We start from the raw sequence: 22,001 nt of genomic DNA, 5'->3' as shown, positions 1-22,001 counted from the left end.
CAAATGGACCCTTACAGATCTTTAACGCTTGAGAGCGTAAAATGAAACCAAATGGACCCGTCTCAAGAGTTACAATAAACATCTGCATTACTCAAATTACTGTACAATAAGTCTACACAATTAGAGAATGTAGAAGAATTGTTATTTTGATCAACGTTTGCCTGTCATCTCTCCTATGGTACCACCACATCAATAGAGCGTTGCAGTCCCGCCCCCTACCATGGACCAGGAAATGAATCCCAATGCATTTTTCCCATAGACATTTCAACAAGTATTTATTTAAAGACGGTTACGCCGCGGACAAAGCCAACTCGAGTCGTGACAACTCATGACAACACAAACAATATTTTGGACCAAACAAATAATTACAAAGAAGAAAAACACAAAAAGTGTTGTAACCTGCCGTTTTTTTCTTCTTTCTAATTATTTGTTCGGCCCAAAAAATTGTGTTTGTTGTCATGATTTGTCACGACTCGAGTTGGCTTTGTCCGCGGCGTAAACGTCTTTAAATAAATACTTTCTGAAATGTCTATGAGGAAAATGAACGGAGAATCATTTCCTGGTCCATGGTAGGGGGCGGGACTGCGACGCTCTATACAACATGGAAAATATTATCCAACAACAACAAAATATTCAAAGTTTTGGGTCTGAGAGGCTAAATCTCATCAAATGGTGGTCCGTGGGCTCAAATGCCAAAATAAATAATGGGCCTTGATACGAAAAGGGTTGAAAACCACTGTGTTATTATGGGAATGGGGAGTTCAGGATACTATTATACTTAAGATTTGTGTCTTTTCTATCAGAGCATAACATAAAGAAAGACACAGATGCACAGAAACACGGTCTGTGGCACCAGGACCTCAGCTCGGTGTGTGGGCCTGGGGCAGACCGACCAGGGTTCTTCATTCATTTGTTTGGTTATAACCACCATGGCACTGGAGCTGGAGCTGCTAGACAGACCCACATGAATTATGAAGTCACATTATCTGGGCCAGCGCTGTAAGGAGGGGGGGGGGGGGGGTTGAGGGGGATGTCATGTGAGGTAAATAAGGGAGACTGACGGTGTGCTGCCTGTCGAATCAATCACACCCATTCTTTGCCTTCATGGGACCGAATCCCGGTGGGACCTTTTTTATTTTGTGCGATGTCATCACTAGGGATGGAGCTTGTTGATTTTTATTGATAACGTTTACCTTATCGATCAGGCTTATCGAGCCTGGTTCTTATCGAGCCCACTAGCGAGCATTTTCTATTATTTTGTTAAAAGACGGGAGACAATACATTCTGGACGTTTTTGTGTCAGCGTGGGTGATTACATTTATTAATATTTCTTGATCACCTCTTGTCTTGATTGTTTAAACATGATGTCATGGGCCGCTATGCTCGATAACAGGCTTGATAAGCCCAAAGCTTAACGGGTACTCAATAAGCCTGTTATCGGATTTATTCGGGTATCGGTTATCGAGCTCCATTCCTAGTCATCACTGGTTAATAGCTCACACATTTTGTGTCGCAACCTGAAAAGTGTTGCGCGGCAACCTTAAAATGCAACCTGAAAATGGGGGATTTTGATCGAATCGAAATCAGTGATTTAGATTCAGAGATATTAATTAACGTTAGAAGAGTTTTCCTCCCGTCCACTATAATAATGGAGGGGGCAGACTTTTGATGACGCACCAACCGGAAGTGGCTTTGAAAGTTGCACAACAGACACTCCTAGACTATTGCTCGCTGATGTCAAACAATTACATCTCCGTCTTTGGGCCAATCTCCGTCCTGGGCACTCAGAGAACGTAATAGGCTTCAAGAGACGGAGATCTCCGTTCTGGGCAGTGTAAGTGTTTTAATAGAAGGAAATGAGGTGAGGTTGACGTACGTTGGTGAGCACGCCGTCTCCCTTCTCGCTGACGCAGCCCTGCAGGCTGAACGTCAGGTCGTGACAGCTGACCACGATGCGACGCCCGAAGCGCTCCTCGAACGGCTTCACGTCCGGCTCGATGCCCGAGAAGTCCAGCCTCTGGGTGGAGGGGGAGGGGAGGGGAGGGGAGGTGGGAATACATGAGACAGAACAAAGACAAAGAGAGAGAAATCAATGCAGGGGAAGTGGTGATTGGAGATGAGAGGAGAGACTGAACAGCCCAGAGGGGAGGGAGGGAAGACGGTACTAGGGGGGGGGGGGGGGGGGCTCAAATATTTGAAGTCAATACTTGAAATAAATCAAAGATTGGCCGGTGGAGAGGGCTTCTATACCTGTGTGTCAGGATCCAGGGAGAAAAGCTTTTGTCTGCCTTCGTTCCTGTTGATCTTATTGAGCTGGTCTGTCTCCCTGGCGTACTGCAGGGGGAGAGATGAAGACAAGAAACGGACAGAGGAAGAGAGACAAGACAGGCAGGGAGACAGACAGACAGGCAGGGAGACAGGGAGACAGACAGACAGGGAGCGATGGAGAAAGAGGAAGAACGAGAATGGGAGAGAGAGATCAATGAAAAGATACCCACAGTCTGAACCCCTACAGCACCCCATTCTGAGGACAAAGGCGCTGTAAACCTGGCTGTTTGGTCAAAGAGAATTATAATTGTGCGCAGGACTGGCCCAGAGCAAACACACGGAGGCAGCACCAAAGCACAGAGGTCTTTGTTGTTGCTTGTTGCGTGCGCGTGCGTGCGTGGCTGCGTGCATATGTGCGTGCGTGCATATGTGCGTGCGTGCATATGTGCGTGCGCCCGTGCGTGCGTGTGTGAGGCTGTAGACTAGAGCCTCAGAGAACATGTTAGGAGTGTCTGGGCTGAAACACGAGCGCTCTCTCAAGCTTTGAGAACCGTCTGTAACACAGACAAACAGACCTGCTCTTTTTCCATAGCTCTGCAGCACAGAATCCACAGTAAAATAAAAAAGAAAAAGAAAAAAGAAAACGTAGTAGATGCAAGGATCATGACATGCGGTTTAGTGCATGAAATGTTCATAATTCAAGCGCACGTTCAGAACATAACAGATGGTACAAATCTCTGCACAGCATGAAAGCTCATTCAGCCTTGTAAAATTATCGATGCCAGGTTCAATAAAGGTCGACTGTTTTTACCGCTTTTGAGCGAATGAATGAAATTCCTCATGCCTTATTATTGCCTACATAAATCACGTACTGTACTGGAGAGGCAGATCTTTGAAATGGGATGTGCCATGAGCAACTATGCTATAAGAAACCTATGCACCACCCCCATGCACAAAAGTACCATAAGTCAGTCTGTGCATTACTGAGAAACGTGTGTCTGGTGAACAGCGTGTACCTCAAAATGATTTTTCTTTGGGTGCAAATAAAGATCTTTATCATCGGAGCCCTGCAGTGTGCAAGCATTTCATTATTATTTTTTTCCATTTTTTTTTAATATCCCATTTTCCTGCACTGATCGTCGTTTTTCTTACAGAAAAAAAAGACAGTAGACAATAATACTATAGGATACTAGCAATAGTTTAACCACTTAAAAGCTACTTTTCCCCTCTACACAAAGTCTCTTGGTGCAGTTGTACAAGCTCACAAATCATCACAACGTGACGTGTTTGTAAACTGGCTATTTTCGATGAATGTTTGCTTATTTTGACATTCCCAGAATAGGGGCGCTAGGGTTCCTGAAGTGGTTATGTTGGTGCTTCATTAACCCATTTTGGGGCGGGAACCCCTTTTGGTGTTTTAAAGCATTATGTTATACTTTAGCTATTGAAAAATAGCAGATCTACAAGCTTGTAGGTCTGCTATTTCTTGAAAAAACTTGAAAATGTGCCTCAAATCTTTGAATACAGTATATATATTATTACAGAGTGAACATTTTAACCCAAATCTTTGCTTCTGGGGTGGTCCAACATATTTTCAGATGGGGGTCGGAGGCATATTACATTGCATACACATCATTTTTGAAATATTGAGCACCATTGATAGAAACATAGGTATTTCAGAAAACTGTCAGGATTTAGAAGACATTGTTTTAAATTTCGACGTCAGCCAGGCCTAAATGGGTTAATGACACTCAAGAGATGTGACCCGTTGCTACAGAACAATCCAAAAATGACTGGAAAAAAAAGAAGAAGAATTCACTCACCTTGGTGAGTTCAGGATGCAGGCCTCTCCCCAAACTCTCCAACAGGCTCTCCCCTTTTCCCTGGCTGACAGTGTCCTCATCTGATTGGACAAGAGAGGTGTCAGTCACACAGTGGCACTATAACACAACAAAACCGGGTGCATACTGTAATAATAACCACTGGTACTATACCATTTTTTTCAGACCGAGTACAAGTACTTAATTTTTAGTACTCACCGATGCCGAGTACCGATAGGAGTTTTTGTTGAGTAACCACTTATATTACCCCCTTTTTCTCATAGATAGTAAATGGATCTCCGATCTACACTTGTCAGTTGTCATTTATGCTTGTACATGTAGATCAGCTGTTTTTGGCGATTTGGTAAATGGTAAATGGTGCATTTATATAGCACCTTTATCCAAGGCGCTTTACATAGATTGTGCATTACATTCACCCATTCACACACACATTCATACACCGATTGCGTCGGAATCCATGCAAGGCACCAACCAGCACATCGGGAGCAATTTGGGGTTCAGTGTCTTGCCCAAGGACACTTCGACATGTAGCCAGGAGGAGCCGGGATTCGAACCGCCGACCCATGGATCATTGGACGACCTGCTCTACCTCTTGAGCCACAGTCGCCACAGCTGCAGTGTTGGGTCAGACTTGCTCCCGTTGCATTCGTTCAGCCTAGTGTCAATTGGATGTTTTGGTACCCGGGGCGGTCAAAGTCTGTGGGCCGGTTCCGAGTACGAGTACTTGAGGTTTGGTATCGGCCCGAGTAACCGATACCAGTATGGGTATCAGAACAACTCTTAACTGGTACAACATGACATGAAATATCTCCGTAACTAATAACCAACTGGTACATGACATTAAATATCCCTCTGAGAGGAAAAAATACAACAGCGAAGCTTCTGCAAGCTCAGCCCTAATGAAGGAACTGCTCCGAGTATAAGGTTCAATTAGAAAGGCTGTGGCAACCATTTCCTTCAAGGACTGTTTTCTGCCGTCAGCAGAAAAACAAAAATTGTACGTGTCTCCCAGCCAGGTTGGCACAGGCTGCCTGCAGGGTGATATCTTATACAGCAATGGAAGGCATTTCCCTTCCTATATTTGGCCAAATCACAACATTTTTGCATGTTCTGCTGACTCCCTTTGGCATTGTGCTGCATGGAGGAACGGAGGTCTGGCCAAGTTCACTCCTGTCTGTTTCTGTCTGGAAGGAAGACCTTCCATGCTCCCATCATCAGCTGCACGGTTCCAGTTCCTTGGAGTGCATGAGCAAGAAGAGGCTCCTTGGGTTTCAGTGGAATTATTCTGCGGAAGGCCTGTTATTACAGACCTTCTACATGCCCGGCTAAAGCAGTGGTTCTCAAACTTTACCCAAAGCCACATTTTATTAGCCTGCGGACCCCCCATTTGAACATATATGCCAAGGACCGCATAAAGAAATATTTTGACGACTCTAGCATTGATTTAGCCCCAGTTTGACATGCATTAGGCTAGGCTAGTGAGGCCACAGACCCCCATTTAATGACTTTTATATCTCTGCGACCCCAATTAAAAATGTGAAATCAACGTTAATCTAACTCTGAGAGTGTGCAAATTTGTACACTCTCAGAGTTAGACCCACAAAAGTCCATTTGGTTCCTAACCATCATTTAGCTGGGGACCCCTCAAGGACCCCTGGGGGTCCCCGGAAGCCACTTTGAGAACCACTGGGCTAAAGCACATACAAACGGCCTCAATATCATTTGCATTCTTCCCACAACTGGCACCACTAGGACGGGGGAGGTTGTTTTGAATTCCTTCACTAAAGTGGGCCTATAAAAGCCCTTCAAAACTGTAGCTGTGATTAAGGGCTCTGTCTGTATATAAACTTGACTAGACAAACATCACATACATTCTGTTTTTTATTGTCTACCAGATACCGTGGAAGTGTTTGTTGCTCTAATAATGACGACAGGACATTGCTCTATTTATAGTTAGCTATACTAGAGCGGTGCCCGTTGGGCACTGGCCTACTTGGAACGATGCAAGTTGGAAATGGATGCCCCACCCAGTTATTATGTCTATGCCCATATATGGAGTTCTGTCAGAACAAGCATTGTGGCAGCGGTGGCCGAACGGATTGCGGAGCGGTCTTGATACCGGAAGGTCGCCAGTTCGAATCAGCGGTCCGACACGTTAAAATTACCACCGCTGAAGTGCCCTTGAACAAGGCATTGAACCACTACGATGAAATGTTCTATGAGCAGGGCCTGGCTGGAAACAAGTTCTTGAGCTTAGCCCAGATACCCTGGGTAAATATAGTAATCATTTAATTTCATTTCATGTCAGAACAGGCCAGCTCCATACAGTATATGGAAATATAGGGGTGTAGTGCCGACACCGAGCACGGTGGGGCGAACGGTTCTCGAGTTACGTGGATTAAAGGCGTATGTACAGACGTACACACAGACGTGGTGCATTTATAGATAAGATGTCACAGAACAGGGCTTGCAAAGAGTATACCGAGTTTATTCACTTCTTGATGTCATTAATGCCCTAAATGGACTTCATGAACTCAATTTGGGCATTCATTTGAGCAATTGAATTTAATTAAGTTTAAATGCCATAATTGTACATAAGCAATACATTCATAGTGGTTGGTTAGTTACATTGAAACCTATTGTTAGACTAGTCACAAACAAGTCAAGCGAATTCTCCCCAGACGCCACTTTGAATATCGCTATCTTAGGGCAGTGGTTCCCAAAGTGGGGTCCGGGGACCGATAGGGGTCCTTGAGGGAGTTCCAGGGGGTCCCCAGCTAAAATGATAGTTATAGGAACCAAATGGACCCTTATGGGTCTGTAACTCAGAGAGTGTACAAATGGAACCAAATGGACCCTTATGGGTCTGTAACTCAGAGAGTGTACAAATGGAACCAAATGGACCCTTATGGGTCTGTAACTCAGAGTGTACAAATGGAACCAAATGGACCCTTATGGGTCTGTAACTCAGAGAGTGTACAAATGGAACCAAATGGACCCTTATGGGTCTGTAACTCAGAGTGTACAAATGGAACCAAATGGACCCTTATGGGTCTGTAACTCAGAGAGTGTACAAATGGAACCAAATGGACCCTTATGGGTCTGTAACTCAGAGTGTACAAATGGAACCAAATGGACCCTTATGGGTCTGTAACTCAGAGAGTGTACAAATGGAACCAAATGGACCCTTATGGGTCTGTAACTCAGAAAGTGTACAAATGGAACCAAATGGACCCTTACGGGTCGGCCCATTGGGACACTCTCAGAGTTGAATTAACTTTGATTTTACAGGCCCAGGCGGTGGCGTAACCGTCTGGGCACCCGACTGGTAATCCAGTCGCAGTGTGCCGCGGGTTCGACTCCCGAGCCCGACACGGCCTTTACTGCATGTCTTCCCCCATCTCTCTCCCGTTTCCTGTCAGCCTACTGTCTGTCCCTTCAAAAAAAAACTATAAAAGGCGTAAGCCGCAAAAAAAATATCTTTAAAAAAAAACTTTGATTTTACAATATAAATTGGGGCACCAGAGATAGAAATGCCATTAAATGGGGGTCCGTAGACTAATGCATGTACATCTGGGGGTCCTTGAAATGAAAATGGTTGAGAATCACTATCAACAATCATCTCTTATGGGTGTCGTATATCATTTTCTAATGGGGGTCCGCAGGCTAATGAGTGTCAATTTGGGGGTCCTTGCCATGAAGAAGTATGAGAACCATTGTCTTAGGGAATCTGCAGCCGTGGCGAGGGCAGTGCGGTCACTGTAAACCTGGACGGCGTTAGTGAAAGAGCTCAAAGGTCATGCAGAAAGAAACATGCCACATGACCTAAAGGTCAAATGGACCGTGACCACATAGTAACTGTTAAATAAGCATGTCATCGGGAGACTTCCTCACTTCATGATTACATGGTGTGTGTGTGTGTGCGTGTGTGTGTGTGTGTGTGTGTGTGCGTGCGTGCGTGCCTAAGAACTTTGTTTCCTCTGGAAAAGTATTGTGCGGTCTCTGCTGCCTACCCAGTCTCACACAAACACAGTGAAATATCACGGAAAATCGCAATTCCGTACATATAGAAAACCCCAAAATCCGTACATATGACACTGAAATCCTCCCCATGTAGACAATGACGGAGTGACGCCGTCTCTACTGAACTTGTGCCACGGTAGTTGCCGTGTCGAGCGTTGCGAAGCTGTACCGTATGCGTGTGTGGAGAACGCATGGAGAACTCACCCAGGACACAGTCCAGTGAGTCCACTCCATTCCTCCTGTCCTGGCCGGTGTCCGAGCTGCTCTGCAGGGCTTGTTTCAGGGTGAGAACCCACTCCTCCATCTCCGCCTCGCTGTCTGCTGCCAGGAAGTGGCTGTAGCGCTCCTGCATCTTCAGCTCAAAGCCGTTGCGGCGCATCTTCGGAGACTGAGGAGGAGGAGGAGGAGGAGGAGGAGGAGAGGGACATACGTTTGGTGTGGGGTTTTTACGTTTGGCAGGCAGGCAGGGACTAGGGTTGTCCCGATCACGTTATTTTGCTCGCGATCCGATTCCGATCATTTGATTATCAGAGAATCTGCCGATACCGATATTAATATTTGTATAGAACTCTTATCTTATGCCATATCACAATAGTACCTTATCCAAAATCGCAGACTATCAAGTCGATATAAATCAAATTGTGACATTGCCTAAGTGGAGTCAATTATTAGCATTTTTTCATTATCATTATTTGACAATTCCTTCCACATGTGTGATATAAAAGCAATGAGCTGTCCCATTCAAGGGAAGAGTTAATCTAAGAAATATGGACTAAAAGGCACCCGTGGGAGAGTCAATGTGACAATGTTCCAGCCCAACAGAGAGGACAAATGAAGTGGAGCTCATTAAGCCAGGCTTTAGATAAAAGCATAGCAATGTTGATCTGAAACACAGAGAGCGTTCAGACCAGCATTCATTACCAATGGACAATAAATGCTTCCTCAGTGCCTCACCTTGCATTAAGGCAACAGGGATCAGTTTCCCTTCTAAACAAGAGGCTACTTGGTCAGTTCCAACTTTTGGCTTAAGTACATTACATGTTATGTTACTGTACATTATACCACAGGTCGTTTCGAGGAAGCAATCTGATTGGTTGAAACAGCCTTCTAGCCGTGGATCAAACGAGCACCACTCCACACCTAATAAAAACAAAGAATTCAGCTGCTTTGTTTTCCCAGAGCGCAGCAAAGTCGGTGGCTAGGCTAGCTAGTTTCTTGGGACATGGTCGTAGTGACTACATCTGTCATTAAAAAAATATGTTTTTTCAGCGATTTCTTAGTTTTAAGGGTAACTGTTGTATAATTGCAATATTACACTCGGTGGTGTGGTTTAACGTGATTATTGCCACTTCAGTGATGCTTGCGGAACTCGACTACGTCTCGTTCCTGACCGCATCACTGTCGGGGCAATAATCACGTTAAACCACACCCTATCGTGTAATATTGCTTAATTAAACTAAGCTAACCTGCAACAACCCTGGGAAAACAACCCCCTCGTGCAGTGGAGAATACATGATTCAGCAACTGCTAGTAAACAATCTTAGAATGCTCCGACTCCTTGAGATCAAACATCAGCCTTTAACAGAAAAAGGTCCAATGCTAGTGTGCTACATGTAGAACCTCTGGTTTTGCAACGCATGCACGCAATCTCTCACGCACACGCACACACACACACGAAAGTTAATAAAGGGAAATGACTCAATTCTGCCAGGGCAATTCATGTGCATTAATTTCTGTGAGAGCTTCCTTGTAGCCTTGCCAGTATCAGCTCAGACGAAGTGCTACTCAGTGCCAACTAGAGTATAAACTACAGCAGGCCAACAACTATTACTGCTATAATCTGACTGGCAACAAATCGATCCAATCAACTCCCTCCTAGAAGCTTCAATTCTGGGGCGTGGCAGACTCAGCATCAGTACGGAACCCATTGTGGTTTTCATGAGGCACGCTATAAGAACTGACCAGCTGGCGTGGGCTGCAGATCAGGAAGTGCACCAACATGACTTCCATTTAACAAGGAATGGAAACAAGTAAACACCTTTTTATCATGAGCCCAATTCAGAGGCAGCAACATTTGCCGTTTATAATTTTAGCGTTTTGTTTCTGCTTCCTGTGAATTCCATGTCTTTGTACTGTGTAACCTCTTTGTGTAAAACAGATCTGATTACGTTCCGGCGTTAACACAGCTCATTGCTTATAGATCTTGAGAGATCGTAAAATGAAACCAAATGGACCCGCATGGGTCCATTGCAAGAAGTCTACACAATTAGATAATGTAGAAGAATTGTTAATTAATAAACGACAACAAAATATTCATATGGGCTATATCGTGCGCCACCCCTTAACCTTTATACCTAAACTAATTTGCCATTTTTTACTATTTTATAAAACCTTTTTAAAAAACCTTTTTTAAAGTTAAAATAGCCGATCTACAAGCTCACAATGTCTCGATGTAGATCGGCTAGTTGAACTATTTTAAAATGTTTTTCAAAATAGTAAAAAATGGCAAATACGTTCAGGGATAAGGGTGGCGCAAGATGGAGCCCTATAGAGCTCCGAAGTCTGACGTCACTTTCAGTAGAGGGTGTCAATCTCCAGGTTCATGTATTTGTTTTTTGCATTGAGATCCCCAAACGGGGATTTTAGGTCGCTTCATATAAGAACTGTGTTTGAAAAATAAACCGACCACCTCGGCGTTTCTGTCAGGGGAGTGGCTGTGCGTCGTTAATGATGTCCATTCATATTTGATACAGCCAGTTTCTAGAGAAAATGGAATTAATGTGACCGCAAAAGCCTTGAAACTACATCTGAATGCAATGTCGCTGAGCATATACGTCACGCCCAGCTGTCAACATATTGCGTTCCTGAGATTCCTCGTTGACGTAAGCTCAGCTGGTGGTGACTCGACTCGTACTAACCACGATACATTATATATCAATAAAATAAAAATAAAAATAAACGTAATTAACGTTCAGTTTCTGTTGTGCGACGGGCTGCGGGCAGAAGCAGCCTACCCGGAAATGTAGTCTCTGGGTTGTTTGGCTCGTTTCTAACGCTTATTTTGTTACTCTTTGGGTATATTTGTACATTTCCACCTTCAGTCGATGCTTCATATCCATATGAGTGAAAAGGCCCGGGTGATCGGTTTATTTTTCAAACACAGTTCTTATATGAGGCGATCTAAAATCCCCCTATGGAGAGTACAATGCTTATAAAAACATACATGAACCATGGCGCTCACTGCCCTCTACTGGTAGTAGAGGGCAGTGACGTCAGGACTTCGGTGCTCTATAGTCTTTGTTCTGAGAGGCTAAATGTCATCAAATGGTGGTCTGTGGCTCAAATGCTGAAAAAATAATGGACCTTGAAATGAAACTGGTTGAAAGCCACTGCATTACAGTACATCCTGTGTGAGGTCACAGAATCATTTTTATTAGCGATTATTATCACTTCCTCATGGGTTCAGCAGGCAGAGTCACAACAACACAGGGTTGTTTATGCATATTACACAAGAATACATTCATCATAATGTGTCCAAAAGTAAATTAAATATAGATGAAATTAAAATGAAATATCACGGCTAAAAGCTTTTGTTAGGCCAAGTCCTAATCTGTGATTTATGAAACTGTGTGAAAGGACCCCCCCCCCCCCACACACACACACACACACACACACACACACACACAAGCACTCTGTTCCCTAAACAATTAGCACAAAAATAGAATTATGTTGTGTTTGCCAGTTGAAAAATCATAGATTGAGGCTTTAACCTCCCATAATACCATTAGGGTTGTATAGAAGATGCTTCTGAACATTGTTTTCTATTGCTATAGTTCCAACCACAAATACTACGCAAGATGATTCCATTGAAGACAAGTTGACTTCTATGGAATCCAAATGAGAACTTGAATCCAAATTTGTATAGGATACATACATACTGTATACCAGCAGTCTAGTTGACGCCAAACTTGACCTCTATGGCCTCAAAGTTTGAGTTCAACTCAAAATTGAAAATGTGCTTTAAAACCACAACTATTCCTTAGTAATAAATTATTTGTCAGTCTGATATGAACCCATCTAAACACACACACACACACACACACACACACACACACACACACACACACACACACACACACACACACACACACACACACACACACACACACACACACACACACACACACACACACACACACACACACACACACACACACACACACACACACACACACACACACACACACACACACACACACACACAGAGAGCGAGAGCGTTCTGGGTGAGCGTACCTGGACGACATCGATGCAGGAGTCCAGGTAGATGGACCCTTTGGTGTCCTTGCAGTTCTTCTCGTCCTTGTATGAGTTGAGGATGTAGGAGCCGTCGGGGAGCTGGGACAGGTAGAAGTATCTCCTCTTGAACACCTGCACCGCACCGCCACGGAGACACAAAGCGTCACATGTTGAACAGTGTTGATTTTGTCTACTAAAAAACTATGACTAAAACTAAAACTAAATATATTGACAATTTCAAATTGACAATTTCACATTGACAAATTCAAACTAGACTATAGCGAGGGCTTAGCGGAGAAGAGATCCAGTAGAACTAAAAGACATGTCATTTTATGCTTGGTTGCCCGTTGAAAATAGCGCGACGCGTTGTGAGCTTGTAGATCGGCTATTTTCAGCAAGTGTAAAATCAGCCATTACGACAGCATCAAGGCCCGCCAAAATACAGCCATTACGACAGCATCAAGGCCCGCCAAAATACAGCCATTACGACAGCATCAAGGCCCGCCAAAATACAGCCATTACGACAGCATCAAGGCCCGCCAAAATACATTTTAGACGACTAAATCAACTGTACATTTAGTCGACTGAAGTCTTATGATATTTAGTCGACAAAACATTTCAGATGACTAAAACACAGCGGGGACCCAATAATCACTAGCGTGGTTGGTTGCTATGATGTTGTTATGCCCTCGTGCTGTGGTTGGTGTGGTTCTGACTGTGTTCACAGCAGACAGACAGGAGGTCTGGTTCTGACTCACCCTCATGGACACAGACAGACAGACATACAGACAGACAGACAGACAGACAGACAGACAGACAGACAGACAGACAGACAGACAGACAGACAGACAGACAGACAGGTTCTGACTCACCCTCATGGACACAGACAGGCTACTGTTGATGTTGGCCTTCTGGAGCCAGCCCTGCTTCATGATGCCTGCCCTCTGGGAGCACATCGACGCTGAGTCCTGCACAGGCACACACACACACACACGCACACGCACACAATACTGTAAGTTCACTGAGACACATGACACTATTAGTTGTTATTATTGTTGTTTGTTCTGCAAGGCCAGGGCGGAGATTATGTTTTCTGCCCCATGTCCGTTTGTGAGTGTGAGTGTGTCAAACCTGGCATGCACACTCCCAACACCATAACTTAGGAAGACACTCCACACCGATCTTTTAAATCGGCATATAGGTCATACAATCAAGTTATATTCTCTCTCACACTTTTGACCGAAAACGGTCATCAAGGCAGATGCTCAACCACCCACGCAGGTTCTGCTCGAGGTTATTTCCATTAAAGAAGTTAAAAAAGTTTTCAAAACGATTTTCAGCGGACACTCACATATCACGTGAGTATCACGTGACCGGAAAAAATGACTGACGAGCAGCGCATGTTTGCCAACCTTAATCCGGTCGTTTTCCGCATGTCGGACCAATGACTGGTCGGAAAAGCGCACGGACCCCACGCTCGCTCTTCAGGGCTTCTGGGTAATAGAGGCACAATGCATAGCCTATGGAGAGTCATGGCAGCCTCCATATCGCTCTGTTCTCCGATCTTGTTGTTGATCGGGACCGTGGAATATTTTTCAACATTATGACAAAGCGATGGCACTATTTTAAGGCAGACTTTCGTTAAAATGGAGCTACGTTCACGACCGGGTGAGTCTTCAAAGGTTAGTGAAAAACTCCCGCAGTGAAGCTATTTTGACGATCGAAAACAGCTCTGTATGTGTTAAGTGTGTTGAATAGCGAGATGAATTGACCGAGTTGAGTTGAATGACACATATGCTAATTGCTAAATGACGCAAATGACGACACAGTAAATAAAACACCAGATGCACAGTTCTAACTTCTGGTTAACTAAACATAATTCGCCGAGCTTCTGTACAATGTGCAAAGTAAACAGTTGCAAATTGGTGAGATTGTTTACAGTGCATTATAGTAGCATGCGCGTAAACAATAGCAGACACAAGTTTCTAGATGTGTGTGAGACACTCACATGTCGCAACCACCATGGGAATTCCCTTTGAAATCACACGCTGTCTCCCGAAATTTACGTTTACACAGAAGAGGTGGAATTTGGTTCCCATTAGTCCCGATAATTTAACCTCTGACCTCTAGATCCACCCTAGTCATCTCAACAGCAGTGGGAGAGCTGCCAAGGGAGCGTTTATCAGCAGTGTAATACGCACGCACGCACACACACACACACACACACATGTGCACACACACACACACACGCACGCACGCACGCAGCCACGCACGCACGCACGCACGCACAGAGGGAATAAGTGTTCCATCGCACACAGGGGACCTCTAACTATGACAAGTCATAAATTAATCCATTTAGATAATGCCATGAACACAGAGCGCCATGTTATGAATCAAACACTGACACTCCAGAGAACAGCGATGGTAGGGCTGTGTGTGCGTGCGTGCGTGCGTGCACAAACCAGACAGCCCTAATCACATTGAAGTGGCACTCTGTCCTCTCCTGTGCTCATCCATGCAATGCACCCGCCTCCCCCTCCCCCTCCCACCCTCCCCCCCCTCCCTCCCAGCTTTGTTCTGTAATCTAATTGCCTCTATGTTCTCTCTCTCTTTCGTCTCTCTCTCTCTCTCTCTCTCTCTCTCACCCGCTTTCTCAGTTGTCCTCAGATGCGGGGCGGTCGACACAAACCTGCACGCACACACACACACACACACACACACACACGCACACGCACACGTGGCACTCCGCCCCACCAAGGGGGTAGAGAGAGAAAGGGAGGCGGGATGGACGAGGGGCTATTTATAGGATCTATAAAGGCTTCTGGCTTCACTCCGTTCAGTCTCCTCTGGCCCACACACTGCTGGACGAGGAGCAGAAGTCCTTCGAATAACCAGTGCTTCCCAGTTTCCCAGCTTCACAGTTTCCCACAGAGACACAAAATTAATATTTAAATCGGACGCGGACCCCCATTTAGCCCAGGCCGGGCCTTGAAGGGTTAAAGGGCAAGACCACTGTTGTAGAGGTTTGGGTTGTGTCGTTACCTTGCCATGATTTAACTCCAAATGTGGACAAGAAATCAAAAATAATTGCTCCAGTGATTCGAAATTGATCATTCAAAATATGCTCCTCATTGACTTACATTGTACACTGAAACAGCTCTCACAGTCACTCTTTTAGTACGTAAAAAAGCACAAAGTTGATTCAGACAATATAGAGCTAGATCATTTTTGTATAATTTATTTTTAAAATGATAAATGATTTTGCCATTTTCATTAGGAAGAAAACCTGGACTGGATCCGTGGATCCAGATCTTCAAATAGTAATCTATGCTATGGTCTCCCAACTCCTACCGTACATGAATCAAAACCAGAATTTGCAGAGCGTAGCCGGCTAAAAGTGCTGTGCTGGTACACAAAAAAAATAGGCCATCAAAGACATAGGTTCAAGGGCGGCCGGCCCACTCACCCTCCCTGTGCCTATAATCAATGTCTGTGATCTAACGGCCCTCTCAGGCCCCGCCATCCGCCGCCACTCACTCTCACTCTCTCTCTCACTCTCTCTCTCACTCACCTCGTCTTTGGCGTCTTCGTCTATCTCAAAGACGTGGGCCGGCAGCTTGTCCGTCTTCAGGCCCTTGCTGTGAAAATACAGACGCAGAGCCGTCATCGTGTGTCAGTGATCGTGTGTCCAATATTCAATACATCAACCCCCATCCACCCTCTGTGCTCTGCTGTACCTGACAGTATTCTGTGTCAGACGTCTGTGACGCTTTATGACATACGTCTTTTTTCAGTGGTCACTGAGGCATGTAAATAATTAGCCCCTCTTAGGTAGCCTGGGCAGCACTCCTTTTCGGGTTTATGATCCGGTCGGGAACGGATGATATCGCTACGTCATGTTGTAGTCATTGTTTTGTAGTCATCAGGCAGGAACCATCAATCTGGAACTTCCTTTTCCCTCAAAACGATTTTTCTCAATAAAAGCTGCAGGCTACGAGAGCTTTTATGGTTATTCTTCAGGTTTCAGGGAAAGGAAGTTCCAGATGATGGTTCCTGCCTGATGACTACAAAACATGACGTAACGATATCATCCACTCCAGACCGGTTCACATGGCAATTTTGTAACACAGACCATATTTCCTCCGAGGTGGAAAGCCTGGTGACGCGAGGTTACCTCTTAGGGGTGTAGCACCATGTGCATGCATGCATGCACGCATGCACACACACATGGTTAAGTTGTGGCTAGTTTTGAAGGTTCTATTATGTAGGCCAGGGGTTCTCAATGTTTTTGGCTGGGGACCCCCGGAAATGCTTTGGCCATGTCTCGCGCCCCCCTGCTTCGCCCCCCTCTCCACCCCCAATACAAATTGACTGCTACAATAACCTTAATAAAATCATAAATAAATACTGACAACAGATATAATCATTAAGGAAAGTGTATGCATGTACTACTATGTGTACTATGTAACTATGTAAACTCCTAATTTCCATTTTACAGTCCATTCAGTTGCAAAAACAATAATTAAAAATCTGGGGACCCCCCAAAATAATTTGGCGACCCCCGAGGGGTTGCGACCCCCAGGTTGAGAACCCCTGATGTAGCTACCGTAACACTAAAACTGTTACACCTTTGTGACCTATAATTCACCACACGATAAATAAATAAAAACTGACATTATGAATAGTGTAATCGTGTCTCGACTTCAAGCTTGATACGATGACATTATGATAATGAAACCATTACTCAGTGGTGACAGCACACACCACCATATATGAAAAGCTATTATTGTACGAATTTCCTGTCAGATTATGCAAGCTGTAAATATTCCATTTCCTCATATGACATAGAGTAATGCTGTTGTTCCGGTGTCCACCGCTAGCAGCTCTACACCTCGGATTCCTGTCTCAATGTGCAGAGATTAAAATAGGGTGCATTTTGCATCCCAAAACGCAGTTTATAGTTAAGGGACGCAATAAAACAACGACCTCTGCATCCACGGGATGCACTACTGTACTGTTTTTTATTCTAGTTTATTTTGCTATAGCTTTAGTTATAATAATCATTTCTTCTTCTGTTTTCTACATGAATACAACCACACCATGCTCTATATGTAAATTGTGTATTGAGATAACCTGTTGTGATTTGACACTTAAATTAAATTATAACCATATAAAATTAAATGGGAGTTAAATGCTGCAATTTGTAAAAAAGGCTAAATATGACTCCTAAATGTTGTTGAAGTGGGACTCATAAAATGTCCCTGGGACTCATCTAAAAGACCATCCCTGGACTCATTACATTGAAAACCTATTTACATCACTGATCAGCATCTTGTATTCCTCTGGGTGGGTCAGATTGTTCACTTTATGTTCTTGTGCTGTGAGAACTGGAGCAATGAGTTCAGCGTCTACTTAACTTGTTTATTGTACATTTTATCCAACAGCGTTATTATAGGGGTCATTTTTTGTTTCTGTTCCACATCTGTTGCTGTTTCACTTCCAGTTTATGGATTTACTGTTAACAAAACAATGACTTTATCGTACTTAATTATAACACACACATGACAGCTGAGCTAAGTGAGCATCTGGACGTGGCAATAAGGTGAATCCATTACTGATGTTATCCTACACAACATACACTCCATTACCGATGTTATCCTACACAACATACACTCCATTACTGATGTTATCCTACACAACATACACTCCATTACTGATGTTATCCTACACAACATACACTCCATTACTGATGTTATCCTACACAACATACACTCCATTACTGATGTTATCCTACACAACATACACTCCATTACTGATGTTATCCTACACAACATACACTCCATTACTGATGTTATCCTACACAACATACACTCCATTACTGATGTTATCCTACACAACATACACTCCATTACTGATGTTATCCTACACAACATACACTCCATTACTGATGTTATCCTACACAACATACACTCCATTACTGATGTTATCCTACACAACATACACTCCATTACTGATGTTATCCTACACAACATACACTCCATTACTGATGTTATCCTACACAACATACACTCCATTACTGATGTTATCCTACACAACATACACTCCATTACTGATGTTATCCTACACAACATACACTCCATTACTGATGTTATCCTACACAACATACACTCCATTACTGATGTTATCCTACACAACATACACTCCATTACTGATGTTATCCTACACAACATACACTCCATTACTGATGTTATCCTACACAACATACACTCCATTACTGATGTTATCCTACACAACATACACTCCATTACTGATGTTATCCTACACAACATACACTCCATTACTGATGTTATCCTACACAACATACACTCCATTACTGATGTTATCCTACACAACATACACTCCATTACTGATGTTATCCTACACAACATACACTCCATTACTGATGTTATCCTACACAACATACACTCCATTACTGATGTTATCCTACACAACATACACTCCATTACTGATGTTATCCTACACAACATACACTCCATTACTGATGTTATCCTACACAACATACACTCCATTACTGATGTTATCCTACACAACATACACTCCATTACTGATGTTATCCTACACAACATACACTCCATTACTGATGTTATCCTACACAACATACACTCCATTACTGATGTTATCCTACACAACATACACTCCATTACTGATGTTATCCTACACAACATACACTCCATTACTGATGTTATCCTACACAACATACACTCCATTACTGATGTTATCCTACACAACATACACTCCATTACTGATGTTATCCTACACAACATACACTCCATTACTGATGTTATCCTACACAACATACACTCCATTACTGATGTTATCCTACACAACATACACTCCATTACTGATGTTATCCTACACAACATACACTCCATTACTGATGTTATCCTACACAACATACACTCCATTACTGATGTTATCCTACACAACATACACTCCATTACTGATGTTATCCTACACAACATACACTCCATTACTGATGTTATCCTACACAACATACACTCCATTACTGATGTTATCCTACACAACATACACTCCATTACTGATGTTATCCTACACAACATACACTCCATTACTGATGTTATCCTACACAACATACACTCCATTACTGATGTTATCCTACACAACATACACTCCATTACTGATGTTATCCTACACAACATACACTCCATTACTGATGTTATCCTACACAACATACACTCCATTACTGATGTTATCCTACACAACATACACTCCATTACTGATGTTATCCTACACAACATACACTCCATTACTGATGTTATCCTACACAACATACACTCCATTACTGATGTTATCCTACACAACATACACTCCATTACTGATGTTATCCTACACAACATACACTCCATTACTGATGTTATCCTACACAACATACACTCCATTACTGATGTTATCCTACACAACATACACTCCATTACTGATGTTATCCTACACAACATACACTCCATTACTGATGTTATCCTACACAACATACACTCCATTACTGATGTTATCCTACACAACATACACTCCATTACTGATGTTATCCTACACAACATACACTCCATTACTGATGTTATCCTACACAACATACACTCCAACGCCTCCATCGTCCACACGTCCGTTACATCAGTGGTTCCCAAACCTTTTAGCCCGCGGACCCCCATTCGAAGAAATATGCCAGGGACCCCCCATAAGAGAAGGTTTTTACATCTCTAGCAGTGATTTTCAACCATTTTCATTTCAAGGACCCCCAGTTTGACATGCAACAGGCTACGGTCCCCCATTTAATGGCATTTCTATCTCTGGGACTCCCAATTTATATTGTAAAATCAGTGTTGATTTAACTCTTATAGTGTACACTCTCAGAGTTATAGGGCAGTATTATGCGTGTCTTAAGTACCAGGTCTTATGACTTAACTTAAGACCTGGAGGCGTGGTCAATGCCATTTGGCTATTCTTAGTGGCCAAACAGCATTGACCACGCCTCCAGGTCTTAAGTTAAGTCATAAGACCTGGTACTTAAGACACGCATAATACTGCCCATAGTCCCATAAGGGTCCATTTGGTTCCAAACTAACATTTAGCTGGGGACCCCCTGGAACTCCCTCAAGGACCCCTAGGGGTCCCCAGACGCCACTTTGGGAACCACTGCGTTACTACTTAAAGATGGAGTGCCGTGATTTTTTTCCACCCTAAAACATGATTTTTTTAAGTGTACAGTATTTGTTAAAATGTCGTTTTTATATGGACATGCCCAGTGCACAGTTCATTAGGTATGCCTAGTTTGCCTGGTGGGTGGTGATGGGTGGTGATCCACCTGAACTGAAGCCGCACCCACAGCTGTTGTTGTATGATAAAGGGGGAGGGGCTAGGGGAGGATGAAGATATTGTGATGTCACTATATCATTTTTTTTTTTCATTGGTTTGACTGTCAACGTTTCAGCCTCCAGGAATAAACCCTAAATACAAAGGGGAAGACATCATTGCACATAACAACCACACCAAGTGGTCTAATGAAGTACTGTCACCTCATAAACACATGAAAAACTGGACAAAAAATACAAGAATCACGTCACTCCATCTTTAATTCTCATCAAAGTCTTCCGTTTGTTCCTTACCTTGGCAGCATGCGGAAATCACCAGAGTAAGCCTCGTACTTGTAGTTGATGACGTGCCAGTCGGTGTTGTACATCTTGATGCACTGCCAGGGAGGTCAACGGAGAGAGAGAGAGCTGGATTAGGAGCATTAAAGCAGCCACAATGCCTGCACACCATGCCAATATAACAAGTTACGCCATGCCAGGAATGTACCGGTATCCCAAACAGAACACACAGTTCTGTCCTTTTTAGTACGTTTTACCATGACTCATGGAGAGGGATGGACACATACATAGCCATAAACGATAAAGATATCTGGAGCTCATGCACCGACGTGTAACTCAGAGACACCCCGGGGTCTAAACTGAGGATGAGCCTGCTTGTTTTTGTGCCGAAGATGTCTCTTCTTTCACAATTGTGACCAGATTTGACTGAGAGACTGCCATCGCGCAAATTCCAGCTTTTCACCAGAGGAGAAAAACCTTTTTTTTTCTTTTTTTCCAAAAATGAGTTAATAGCACAGGCAGACTCTTCACATACTAGAGCATGTCTGAAATAAGTGTCAGAGCTGAAATCGACATGTAAATATGAACTAAATGCCCAAACATGTAGCTAGGTGTAATGTTAGAGTTCACAGAAGTGAACCTTTCAAACCTGTTTTCTCAACTCGCTGTTTTCTGCAAGACATTACTCTATAAGCCATATCTCCAAAACTGGTGGGTCAAACTGAACAACCAATATGTCAATTTGAAGCTATGATTCCCTGCTTTCATATGACGTGAAAAAACGAACATTCAAAAAATTGTTGTTTGTGTCATGACATGAATGTTAAAGGGATTGTGAGCTCAATTGAACCCAAAAAACCTGAACTTTTAACATTCAGTAGATTTTCTGTGGGCTGGGGTTTTCTGGCTC

The 22,001-nt window shown here is 43.5% G+C and overlaps 1 protein-coding gene across 4 annotated transcripts in view; it reads right to left on the bottom strand.

Moving 5' to 3' along the window:
- The window catches only part of dock11 (dedicator of cytokinesis 11), a 115,573-nt gene that overhangs the window by 80,361 nt on the left and 13,211 nt on the right, over positions 1-22,001 (bottom strand). For all 4 annotated transcript variants that reach the window (XM_079491133.1, XM_079491134.1, XM_079491135.1 and 1 more), the window contains exons 4-11: positions 21,107-21,189; positions 16,000-16,066; positions 13,301-13,396; positions 12,426-12,560; positions 8,337-8,520; positions 4,092-4,171; positions 2,251-2,334; positions 1,877-2,017 (exon numbers count right to left, since the gene is read on the bottom strand). In XM_079491133.1, the coding sequence (XP_079347259.1) occupies positions 1,877-2,017; positions 2,251-2,334; positions 4,092-4,171; positions 8,337-8,520; positions 12,426-12,560; positions 13,301-13,396; positions 16,000-16,066; positions 21,107-21,189 (870 nt within the window). The remainder of the gene's footprint in view (positions 1-1,876; positions 2,018-2,250; positions 2,335-4,091; positions 4,172-8,336; positions 8,521-12,425; positions 12,561-13,300; positions 13,397-15,999; positions 16,067-21,106; positions 21,190-22,001) is intronic.

This window comes from Electrona antarctica (genome assembly GCF_951216825.1).
Source record: "Electrona antarctica genome assembly, chromosome: 21".
Taxonomy (NCBI): domain Eukaryota; kingdom Metazoa; phylum Chordata; class Actinopteri; order Myctophiformes; family Myctophidae; genus Electrona; species Electrona antarctica.
Note: the sequence above shows the minus strand (reverse complement) of the source record. Positions and strands in the feature narration are given on the sequence as shown.